The sequence below is a fragment of the Kryptolebias marmoratus genome, linkage group LG1 (assembly GCF_001649575.2).
Source record: "Kryptolebias marmoratus isolate JLee-2015 linkage group LG1, ASM164957v2, whole genome shotgun sequence".
NCBI lineage: Eukaryota > Metazoa > Chordata > Actinopteri > Cyprinodontiformes > Rivulidae > Kryptolebias > Kryptolebias marmoratus.
Window position 1 is genome coordinate 26,394,514 of NC_051430.1, and position 10,609 is coordinate 26,405,122.

General features: G+C 44.5%; 2 protein-coding genes across 5 annotated transcripts in view; both read left to right on the forward strand.

The window, feature by feature from the left end:
- Positions 1 to 783: 783 nt before the first annotated feature.
- Positions 784 to 5,460, forward strand: mfsd10 (major facilitator superfamily domain containing 10). Of its 3 annotated transcripts, none has more exons than XM_025005059.2 (13): positions 784 to 887; positions 1,503 to 1,672; positions 2,005 to 2,101; positions 2,192 to 2,295; positions 2,371 to 2,529; positions 2,615 to 2,806; positions 3,241 to 3,343; positions 3,419 to 3,530; positions 3,620 to 3,728; positions 3,816 to 3,906; positions 4,577 to 4,624; positions 4,722 to 4,811; positions 4,911 to 5,460. In XM_025005059.2, the coding sequence occupies exons 2-13, from the start codon at positions 1,529 to 1,531 to the stop codon at positions 5,012 to 5,014; spliced, it is 1,353 nt and encodes a 450-aa protein (XP_024860827.1). In that variant the 5' UTR covers positions 784 to 887; positions 1,503 to 1,528; the 3' UTR covers positions 5,015 to 5,460. The 3 variants fall into 3 exon arrangements, with proteins under 3 accessions (XP_024860827.1, XP_017267653.1, XP_024860826.1); XM_017412164.3 differs by having other exon boundaries at positions 790 to 935; XM_025005058.2 differs by having other exon boundaries at positions 794 to 931.
- Positions 5,461 to 5,804: 344 nt separating this feature from the next.
- Positions 5,805 to 10,609, forward strand: part of LOC108233740 (selenocysteine insertion sequence-binding protein 2) — a 9,565-nt gene continuing 4,760 nt past the window's right edge. The window contains exons 1-15 of one of the 2 annotated variants that reach the window (XM_017412390.3): positions 5,805 to 5,998; positions 6,283 to 6,407; positions 6,517 to 6,616; positions 6,691 to 6,748; positions 7,017 to 7,195; positions 7,297 to 7,342; positions 7,422 to 7,519; positions 7,885 to 8,004; positions 8,090 to 8,176; positions 8,259 to 8,360; positions 8,469 to 8,601; positions 8,676 to 8,842; positions 8,915 to 9,023; positions 9,103 to 9,265; positions 9,353 to 9,573. In XM_017412390.3, coding sequence (XP_017267879.1) covers positions 5,990 to 5,998; positions 6,283 to 6,407; positions 6,517 to 6,616; positions 6,691 to 6,748; positions 7,017 to 7,195; positions 7,297 to 7,342; positions 7,422 to 7,519; positions 7,885 to 8,004; positions 8,090 to 8,176; positions 8,259 to 8,360; positions 8,469 to 8,601; positions 8,676 to 8,842; positions 8,915 to 9,023; positions 9,103 to 9,265; positions 9,353 to 9,573 — 1,717 coding nt within the window. In that variant the 5' untranslated portion in view covers positions 5,805 to 5,989. The remainder of the gene's footprint in view (positions 5,999 to 6,282; positions 6,408 to 6,516; positions 6,617 to 6,690; positions 6,749 to 7,016; positions 7,196 to 7,296; positions 7,343 to 7,421; positions 7,520 to 7,884; positions 8,005 to 8,089; positions 8,177 to 8,258; positions 8,361 to 8,468; positions 8,602 to 8,675; positions 8,843 to 8,914; positions 9,024 to 9,102; positions 9,266 to 9,352; positions 9,574 to 10,609) is intronic. The other variant, XM_017412391.3, reaches the window with a different exon arrangement.

The window sequence follows — 10,609 nt, forward strand, 5'->3', positions numbered from 1 at the left end:
ACTTTCTGACTGGACAAATATGATATTTTTCAAACAAGGTTAATATTTTGTGAGTTCAAGGAATCAATATAACGAAAATTATCCAAATAATATGTAAAAAGCAGAAGTTTTGACTTGTGTAGCGACTAAATTACTGTTTAACTAAATAAGGTAACAGATACCAACCACAGCGTCTGTATTAAACTTTACCTATTTTAACAGTAATTAACATTTAATCATATCAAGCATAATGGGGTTTTTGTAAGGAGCTTGTCGGAGAAAAAATATTGCTGAAAGCTGCTCAAGGTGAGCTGAAGATGCCAAAAATACACTAAAGATGGCGGCATTGGACCAAATGGCGTAAGAAAATTGTAAAAGCTGAATACAGAAAACAAATAACTATCTCATTTGAGTGCATGCTTTCAGCTAACCCACAATGAAACACTTATCTGAAATAAAGCATGTATTTATAATAAATAGTGTTTTGTTTTTAAATAAAAATGAACAATCAAATCGAGCGCGTTTACATTTAGGGACGAACTCTCTTCGCCGGGTGATTTAATGTGGCTCCGAAAAAATGGTTTCACCTAATCGTTCATCCGCAATAAAGGACGTAATTTTAAACAGATAACCGTAATAAGTTGTTTTAATTCAGCCGAGATAACTTCGAGTCTCATTGTTTAGTAATAACCGATTAAAACACCTTTCTTGGTTTTATTAATGTTTCGCATTTTTTACGATCGAGACGCGCTCGGAGCGTGAAACTGAAAATTACGAGCCTGAACGACGCTCCCTGAAGGCAGCGTTTTGTGCTCGTCAGTTACGACACGAAACAGGACACCAGTTCCTGGTCCGGACCCGCAGAAAATGGACCGATGAGGCGGACGAGGTGGTGCTGATCGAGTCTTGTGAGTGTGATCTGCTCCGGCTGCCTCCAATCCGCGGAAAAACTGCAAGTAAAGTCGACTTTTTTAGTGGCTTTTAACGGGTTAATGCCGCAAAACGAGGTGATGCTGACCCGAACTGACCGGTCTCACCTGATTTATACCTTTATTCTAAGGATAAAAAAACGTGTTTTTTGGTGTTAAAGCAGATCTTTTAACCTCGGAATGTGTCTCTGGAGTTTAAACAGATTGGTTTGGCTGTCTTAAAGCAGTCATTAACTTGTTTCCTCCTTCCTTGATCACATTTTTCCGCCTCTTTCACAATAACCTACTGTAACAACAAATAGTGTCATTAATTTACTGGCATCCGAGCTGGAGGAAGGGTAACTTTTTTCACTCATTCACTCAAATACTTCATTAACTTCCTGAAGTATTTGCCAGAAGTTGTGTTTATGTTGACCTTATTGTGCATTATAGAGGAAAATATGAGTATTTACATAAAAATAAGATTAAAAAGCAAAAAAAAAATGAGTACACTTATCGTTTTAAGATAGAGACCTAAAATTCATTATTAATGACTAAGACGATAGCTCTTATCTTTATGATTTCAAGCAACGCTTCACGTCTTTCTGTCAACAGGAGAGGCGGTGTAATAAACGGCAGCTATGAAGAGAAGTGCAGAAGATGGAGGCTCCTTCTCGTCGAAGGTGATCGGCGTGGTGTTCCTCATCCTGCTGCTCGACCTGCTGGGCTTCACCCTGATTCTGCCTCTGCTGCCTTCAATCTTGGATCATTATGCACAAACAGGGGTTGGTGGACACGCGGGAAATCGTGTTTAAAAACGATGATTAACTAAAGGAAACAGCAGCGGTGTGAGACAGCGTTAGGGCAGCGTGGTTAAGGGGATGTACTTTACTGTCAAACAGTTTGGAGACAAAAACACAACAACATTTAGCTGCAATAAAAACCAGTTCTGAATATTGTTTCCTGATCTGGCTGCTCTCAGCCCGATCCTTAGAACAGAAGGAGTTTTGTTTGAAGAGCTTCTTCTGTAAAAACCGTAACCATCTTCTGACTGAGCTGCTTCTGAGCCCCTCCCTGGTTCTGGGTTTGATGGTTTCCTGCTTGTTTCCCGGCTCAGGACGTTCTGTACGAGTCTCTGCAGAGTGTGGTGGACTGGTTCAGGGAGGCCGTCGGGATCCCCATGGAGAAGAAGTACAACTCGGTTCTGTTTGGAGGTCTGTTGACTCCTCTGACGTCGGCTCTCCTCATCCGGTCAACTTGAGGGAACGATTCAAAGTTTAACACGCCGTCATGTCGCCCTCCAGGTCTGATCGGCTCGCTGTTTTCGTTGCTGCAGTTCCTGTCGTCGCCCCTGACGGGGGCTCTGTCGGACCGTCACGGCAGACGACCCCTCCTCCTCCTCACCACCGTGAGTCCAGCCTCATTGCGCTCCTCGTGAGTCAGCTCTCGTTCCTCCAGGTCTGATCAAGCGCCTTGTTTCCAGTCAGGGCTGATCTGCTCCTACGCGGTCTGGGCCGTTTCCCGGAGCTTCAGCATGTTCCTTCTGTTTCGGGTGATCGGGGGGATTTGTAAAGGCAACGTCAGCCTCTGCACCGCCATCGTGGCCGACCTGCCGTGTCCGAAGGCACGAAACCGAGGGATGGTGAGCACCGTTCATATCTGTTATTACAAACCCGGCTCTCAAACACGTGTCCCTGAACCACCCTGGGTTGTGTCTTTGTCTCCAGGCGATGATCGGCGTCGCCTTCTCTTTGGGCTTCACGTTCGGACCGCTGATGGGCGCCTACTTCGCCATCGGCTCCAAAACAGCAGAAAAGGCCTTCTGCCAGACTCCGGCTCTGCTCGCCTTGGCCTTCAGCGTCGCAGACCTGCTCTTCATTTGGCTGATGCTGCCGGAGACGCTGGTGAAGGACAAGAAGGTCGGTTTTGGGTTAAACGTCAAACATTTAACAAACGTTTGTTGCTTTCTTTCCAAGAGTCTGAAACCAAAAATCGTACCACCACCCTCATTTCTGCTTGTTGTGAACATCTACAGAAATCCAAATAGCTTTTAAAATGATTTCTATTCAGATATTCAGCCCTAACTGTAACAAAACAGTAATCATAGATGATTAACACTTGAAGAAAACTCGCCACCAGCTTCAGTTTGGCTGCTTTCTGCTTCCTGGATAAGATCAGAACCAAACACTTCAGGCTTTTACTGTCCTGGAAACAGGAAATAAACACACATTACCTGAATAAAGTAAAATTTCCTGTTTTTTTTAAAAAAAAATTATTTTTTTTATAGCACGTTTGCTTTCATCTCTTTGAAATGACATCCAAAACAGTCCTTTCTTCTTCTTCTGTCGTCCAGGCTTCGTCTTCTGGACGTGGGAGCTCCTGGGACCTCCTCAGTCCTCTGTCTTTATTCCACTTCGCTGCTGTGACAAAAACAACAGACCCTCCTCCACGGGACAGTGAGTTCTGGATTTGCCGGGTCTGACTCGGACTCTTGTGTTACCCCGTTAACAGCGGCTCTGTGTTTTTGGCAGGAATGCAGAAGCTCCAAGTGTTGGGCCTGGTTTATTTCTGCTACCTCTTCCTGTTCTCCGGTCTGGAGTTCACCCTGAGTTTTCTGACTCACCAGCGCTTCCACTTTACGAGGTACGAGCTCAAAGATGAAGCTGCATATTTTATCAGTCGGTGGGAAAATAAAAATAAAAACTCGTCCCTGGTTGGTTTCATTTCTTCAGTATGCAGCAGGGAAAGATGTTCTTCTTCATTGGTGTCATCATGGCTCTAATCCAGGGCGGATACGCTCGAAGGATCAGCCCTGGGCAACATATAAGGGCCGTTCAGAGGGTAAAAACACCGTCTGTTGACGCCATAAACGTTGTTCTCACAGAACGTGCTGCACAAACGTCCCCTTGTACGGATTTCTTGTTTCAGGCAATGATGATGCTGATCCCAGCGTTCATCCTCATCGGATTATCCTGGAATATGACGATGCTTTATGCTGGTTTGGCGTTGTACTCTTACGGTGAGTCGCAGTCTGATGAAAAACTAAATTAAATTTAAAGCTAGTTCTGTCTCTTTGGTCATAACTAGTCTTTTTGTTGCACTTGAGGATATGTGTGGCTGGATTAAACATTTGATTAAAGCAGATCAAGAACAAAATGGGACACTAAGATGGAAAAAAATTAAGTAAAATCAAACTTTTTATTTGTACAGTTATAGCAAAGCGACAGGAGTTGAGTTCTGATCAAGTCAACGTATGTTTCTTAGTAATATCACTTTTAATAATTAGATTAATTAAATGGGTGTAATTACCACATATGGCCACCAGGGTCGCTGTTGACTCATGAATAAATAAAACCACAAAATAATAACAGTAGAAGAAGAAAATATAACAACATCTGACATTTTCCTGCATTGTTTGTGTGTAAAATAGTAGAAAACTAATCAGATCATGAATAGTTTGGCAAACTCTCTTTTTTAAACATTTTATTTCTTTTAGTTATTCTGTTTTTCTGTTTGGTTGAGTCTTAAGAGAGTTTTTGTTAAGTAGATGTTATTTGACTAAAAAAAACATAAATAAACATAACCCACACTTGGAGTATTAAAATAAATTTAAGGGATGGCACGTAGCTCTGTTTAAATGATGTTTTTATGTATTTATGAGTTGTGTTTCCATGTTCCTCTTGTTACAGCGGCGGCGGTCGTCGTGCCCTGCCTGTCGATGCTCGTTTCGGACCACGGTGAGCCTTTAAGTCATTTTCCCCCTGACGTCGTTTGTTGATTTCCCCCACGACGCGCACGCCGTCGCTGATTCCCTGCTTGTGGATTTTCCTCCAGGTTCGGCCGGTCAGAAAGGCACGGTGATGGGAATCCTGCGCAGTTTGGGCGCCCTGGCGAGAGCGTTTGGCCCGGTCGTGTCGTCCTCGGGTAAAGAAGCTATTTTAATAACACTTTTAGCAACCACGTGCTTATTTGTGTTCTCCTGCGACAACCTTTTTTGTTCTTGTCGTCTTCTTTCCTTCACAGTTTACTGGATTGCCGGAGCTCAGACGTGTTTCCTCCTCACAGCCGCCTCCTTCGTGGTACCGCTTGTTCTCCTGAGCAGAACTGGGAGAATAAAGGAGGAGTGAGTGGCATGAAGACCCCGGGAAGATTATTTAAACAGCTCTTATTTTACTGCCGGAGGCGAACGTTACGTTTACAGCTGCTGGGAAAATGAGCAGAAAGCTATCAGTTTCACTCAGTTTATGTTTTGTGCTGTTGGCCAACAATAATAATAATAATGTAAAATAACATTTATGCTAAATAGAAGAGGATATTTTATTGTGTAAGCTGGAAACAAACTGATATTATTCCGTTTTTGTACGTTTTATACACTGCGTAAAAAAAAACATTTATACATATGGAAATTAGATCATTTTGTGTAAGTATTTGATCATGTTCTGAAGCAGCATTTTATTTTTTCTCAGCACAAAGAGGTTTATATTGTATTTTCTCATAATAAAAAAGGAACAAACACATCATTCATGTATGGAAATGGAGAAAAAGTATTTCATAAATTGATACAAAACATTAAGGAATGAAGTGTTTCATTGAACTGTATGTTGGTTTATCTGTGGTTGAGTTTCAGCTATGTGTCCCACATTTTTCTGTTTGTTTTTCCAGATTTTTGTAAGTGAAATCACAACAATATGTCATAAACTTTAACTTAACCTATTTTATTGCTAATTACATGTCAAGAACTCCCATAAACACACCTTTAGGAAGCTGTCCCAGAAGAGCTGAAGCTGTAATAACTGCAAAGGGTGGACTAATATCAAATTAAATCATTTAGATTAAGAATGGGATGTTAATTAATTAAAATATAGTAAGTATAGTGTGTGTGTGAGTTTAAGCTACTGCGCCACCAGGTGTCGCTGTCGCCGCGTGCGCACAAAAATCAGCCGTTAAGACTCGATTAGCTCCTCATGCTAGGCTATCAAAACAGGTTGCTCGCCACCGACGAGCACGCAAATGTGAGCCGTTCGAGGACACACAGAAGCCCAGGTGAAGACGCGAAAATGTGACAGCATCTAAAGAAAATAAAAAACCCCAGCGCACTTAAAATGGACAAGGTAAGGACGTTAGCCCGATCCGTGGGCTAGGTAGGAAGCTAATTCACGCTCGTGCGAAAAGTTAACGTCTACAAAAGTTTAACGGTTAGAGACGTTTAAGCTACAAAAACGGACAAGACAGCTTGAGTTTCAAGTTTTTTTTTTGTTGTCTCTAAACACGCTAAAAGTTTATTTCATTTTGGCAGGACGGGATTAAAATAAAGTTGCAGCTTCGAGCTCTTGTTTTTAAGCGGATTTGCTGGAGTTTCTTACAATCAGCGCGCCGCTGATTTGCTCTTTTCCAGGAGAGCGAGTTGACATCCAGTGCCTGGGCTTCTGACCACAGACACCAGAGGAGACCGAGGAGGGAGGCTGATGGTCCTCACACAGCCTCAGCGCCTCTGATCCTGCCAAACCCAACTCTGACAAGGTTATTAAAGAGCCATTTTATCACCTTCAGCTCAAAGCAGCCAAGTCACCTGAGCCCTTGAGCTGTCAGTCCTCCTAACACTGTTCGCAAATGTCTGATCACCTCTCAGGAACCGGTCAGATTTTGGCCCAAAATCAGCAGGACGCGGAGGAGATGGTTCAAGGAGTCACGGCTACAGCAGCCACCGTCCGAGGGCCCCTCAAGCCAAGGTTTGCCATCAGAGCCATATAAGCTGAATTAACTGAATAACTCCTCATCTTCCTCTTGTTCTTCTTCTTTACAGGCATCGAAAAGCTGCAATGACTCCCAGGGCAAAAACTCGGTGGATGCACAGAAAAAAGGTATCTGCTGTACCAAGGGTGGGCAACCCTGATCCTGGAGGGCCACCATCCTGCAGGTTTTACTTGTTCCACTGCTCCAACACACCTGATTTGAATTAACAGGCTTCTACAGAACATGAAGATGTGATTTAATATGAATCAGGCGTGTTGGAGCAGGGAAACAAGGAAAACGTGCAGGATGGTGGCTCTCCAGGACCAGGATTCCTACATCTGCACTATACACAAGTCTCTGTTGTCTCGGTTCTAGTCTCGTGTGCGTCGCCCTCAGGTTTTGACGGCCCCAGGAAGCCGACGCAAGCGGACTCCGTCCCGTTTGAGGTGAAGATGGCCGATTTTCCGGAGCTGTCCGGTGACCCGCAGCCGAAATCCGCTCAGGAGGAGGAGAGCTGGGGTCCGGGTTGTCTGACCGCAAGCCCCCGTATGCAAACCCCAACGACTTCCTGGAAGGTGAACGCCTGCTTTGTTAACACGTTGGACACTATTTCAGCTGGTGCTGAACTTTCAGGCAGTTCTACTTCACTGACACGTTTTTTTATTTTGTTGAGCAGGCCGATACGAGAGGATCTGCTGCTAAAGTCCCCGTCAGCCCAGCAGGTAGGGCAGAAACAGATTTTAAGCAGCCTTCTTGGTTATGAAAGCGTTGCTTTTCACACGTTTATCGTCTTGTTTTAAGCAGCTCGATCTGTGCCAACGTCCTGGGCCAATGTCGCCTCTCAGCCTCCGAAACACCAACCCGTCCTCCCGGACCGGACGGTCGGCGGCGCTCTGCAGGTGTGATCCGCTTTTTATTTTTTTTTGTTTGTTTTTAAACGATCCAAGTTCAGATCTCAACATTCAGTTTCCTTAAACCTCTTGAACCAGGCGAGCTTGGCCTCAATGTGTCTGCTTTTATAAGAATCTCTTTTAGTAATGGGATGTTTGAAGGAGAAACTAAAGTTTTTCGTTTTGTATTTTAACCATCCTGTGATAAAGGAAGTGTTGCAGGGAAGGAACTAAAGTTTCCACCTGTTGGGCAACGTTTTGGCACCTTTTTCCAACATTAAGCTGTATTTACTTGGATGCCAGTTCATTTTTTTTAAAGATGGGTAATAAGGAGATAGATGTCTGAGTGGTTCTTTTGCTGTTTTATGTCTCAGACGAAGGAAGACGAAGGTACAGGAAAGAAAAGACGAAGAAAAAAGAAGAAAGTTCAAAGTTGTGACGAAGGAGCAGAAGCTGAGGAGCCAATAAACCCTCTAGAGCCTCCGAAATTTGAGGTAACATTAGTTTTTTTTTACATTTTTAGAAGCTGTGCTGGAAGAAAAATATAATTCTTGTTGTAATTTTTGCTTTTGGTCTAAGGATGAAGAGGAGTTTCCAGGTCTGGCTGTCGCTTCTGCTGCGTCTGAGAGGTTTATTCTCAGCAGCAAAACAAAGCTTTGCAGCGAGGTATGTTTAATATACTCTCTTTAAACTAAATGATTACAAAAACAGAAAGGTTTTTGTGATTTATATCCATGTTTTAATGAAGGAAAACCAAAGAGAAGTAGGCCAACATCAATCTGTTGATCCAAACATGGAAAAGTTCTCTTCTGGAAAAGCTCAGCCCTCAGAAGCAGCTAAAAGGGGGCAGGTTGGTGTTTATTGTCAAATAAAACTGACCTTTCGTGTTATGCTGATACAAACTGGTACAGAAAGCGTCTTGTTTGTTGTGCTCACTTGATTTTTTTTTTTTCCTCAGAAAGCAGAGAAAGTTTCCGGGAAGAAGAGCAAAGCTCCTGTTCAGCTGGATATCGGAAACATGTTGGCGGCTCTGGAAAAGAAGCAACAATCCCAGAAATCCAAGCAGGACGCCAAGCCTGTGGTTCTCTCAGGTCGGTTTGCAGCCAATCCGATACAAGTGTGGGGTGTTAAAGCAGATTGGGGTGACTTTAATCTCTTATTGCAGTTGGCGGAGGACTTCCTGTTGTCCAGAGGCAACCTTCAGCTCCAAAGAAGCCCCTCAGGCAGCAGGAGAAATTCGCACACAATCCTTTGGACTCAACAAGCCCCTCGGTGAAAAAAGGCAAACAGAGAGAGGTTCCAAAAGCCAAGAAACCCACTCCTCTTAAAAAGGCAAGTCTGCTCGCAGCCTGAGCTGGAAACGACACACGCCGGTCTGAGGTTCTGATTCTGTTGGGTCCGCAGGTCATTCTGAAGGAAAGGGAGGAGAGAAAACAGAAGCGTCTGCTGGAGGAGAGAGGACCGCTGCCCGAAGACGAGTCCAAACCCGCCGACGAAGAGAACGACGCAGCAGGTCGGAGCGAGCACTAGAGCTGCCTCAGAACCTTCCGTCGCTGGGTAATAATTTCCTGATTTCCTGCTCTCTTTCTCAGGGTCAGTCGACGACGACGAAGACGAGCAGCCGCTCGGCACAGCTTCAGTCGTGGAAGGAGACGACGAAGGAGCTGATAAAGAGGAGTCTGTGCAGCCGGAGGCAGCCCCGGCTGAGCTTCAGCAGGCCGACGTGCTGAAGATCCACAGCAGGAAGTTCAGAGAGTAAGCTGCACGAGTCCCCGAGCAGATCAGGACTCGGATCAGGACTTGTTCGTGTTTTCATGACGCCTCTGCTCGTGTCCTCGTCAGCTACTGCAGCCAGGTGCTGAGCAAGGACCTGGACGAGTGCGTAACGTCGCTCCTGAAGGAGCTGGTCCGCTTCCAGGACCGCCTGTACCAGAAGGACCCCATGAAGGCCCGGATGAAGAGGCGGATCGTGATGGGCCTTCGAGAGGTCCTGAAGCACCTCAAGCTCAGGAAGGTCAAGTGTGTCATCATCTCGCCGAACTGCGAGCGAATCCAGTCCAAAGGTACGCCTCAGAGCGCGTCTCTGATGTTCCCGCCGCACCGTTTAAGGCCGTCGCTCTGTAAGGAAACTGATTATTTCTCCAGTTAAATATTTGTTTTGTTACTTTTGTTGAAGACACATTGTTCTCTGTAGTTTGGCGTCTAAAGCTGCACAAATATTACCCATAATTCCCCGCTGGGTGAAGCCTGCTGTGGTTGGTGCGTGAGCCGTAAAAGGTTTTGGATAAACCGAGGAAAGCAAGGCATCCGCTGCGAGCTGGCTGTCGTCCATGTTTGTTTACTCCTCAAACCGTCGGCCTCGCCCGGCGTTTAGTCACCTTTTAATTGGTTTGACTGATCCCTCTGCGGTCCAGTCTGTCTTTAATCGTTCAAAGATGAGCTAAAGTCAGTCCGCCGGCGTTTCCTTTAAATCTGTAAAAGTTGTTCAGTTTGTCCTCAGCTTCACGAACACGAGAACAGGACGTTCATCTTCCTTTTCTCAAGTCAGAATTACTACAAATCAAACTTCTCCTCAATTTTAATAAATGTCTGGATTGTTCTCTTCGTTGTTTAGTTTAAACTAGAAGAAAATCAGTTTTTATTAAAGAAAAATCAAACTTTTTTATCGTTCTTTATGGTTTAAAGAAAGTAGATCAGTTTATATAAGAATGAAAACGTTTTGGTGACGTTTCCGTCTGTAGAACTTTCAGATTTTAGGTTCCAGGTTCCAGGTTTTCTGCCGTTCAGACGGTAGAAATTTGTTCTGCTTTTACTGAATGAAAACAAACAAAAAAAACCAAAACTGCTTTTCCTGTCCTGATAAACGGTTCTGTTGTGACAAGAAATTCAAGCGGTGATGACGTAACAAAGCCAAGAGGAAAACAAGAAAAAAAAAGAAAAAATCATTTATTTTCAGATTTGAGTTCAGTGGAATAAAAGACTTTGTGGTGAATGTGGAGGGAGGAGCAGGGAGGAGCAGGGAGGAGCAGGGAGGAGCAGGAGCAGCAGGGAGCAGCAGGGAGGAGCAGGAGCAGCAGGGAGGAGCAGGGAGGAGCAGGG

What these genes read in the sequence shown, in the direction of transcription:
- mfsd10 (XM_025005059.2), top strand. Translation starts at nt 1,529, where the DNA reads ATGAAGAGAAGTGCAGAAGATGGAGGCTCCTTCTCGTCGAAGGTGATC. An exon ending in GATGCTCGTTTCGGACCACG is followed by an intron (nt 4,625 to 4,721) that starts GTGAGCCTTTAA and finishes ATTTTCCTCCAG; the next exon opens with GTTCGGCCGGTCAGAAAGGC. An exon ending in CCCGGTCGTGTCGTCCTCGG is followed by an intron (nt 4,812 to 4,910) that starts GTAAAGAAGCTA and finishes TTTCCTTCACAG; the next exon opens with TTTACTGGATTGCCGGAGCT.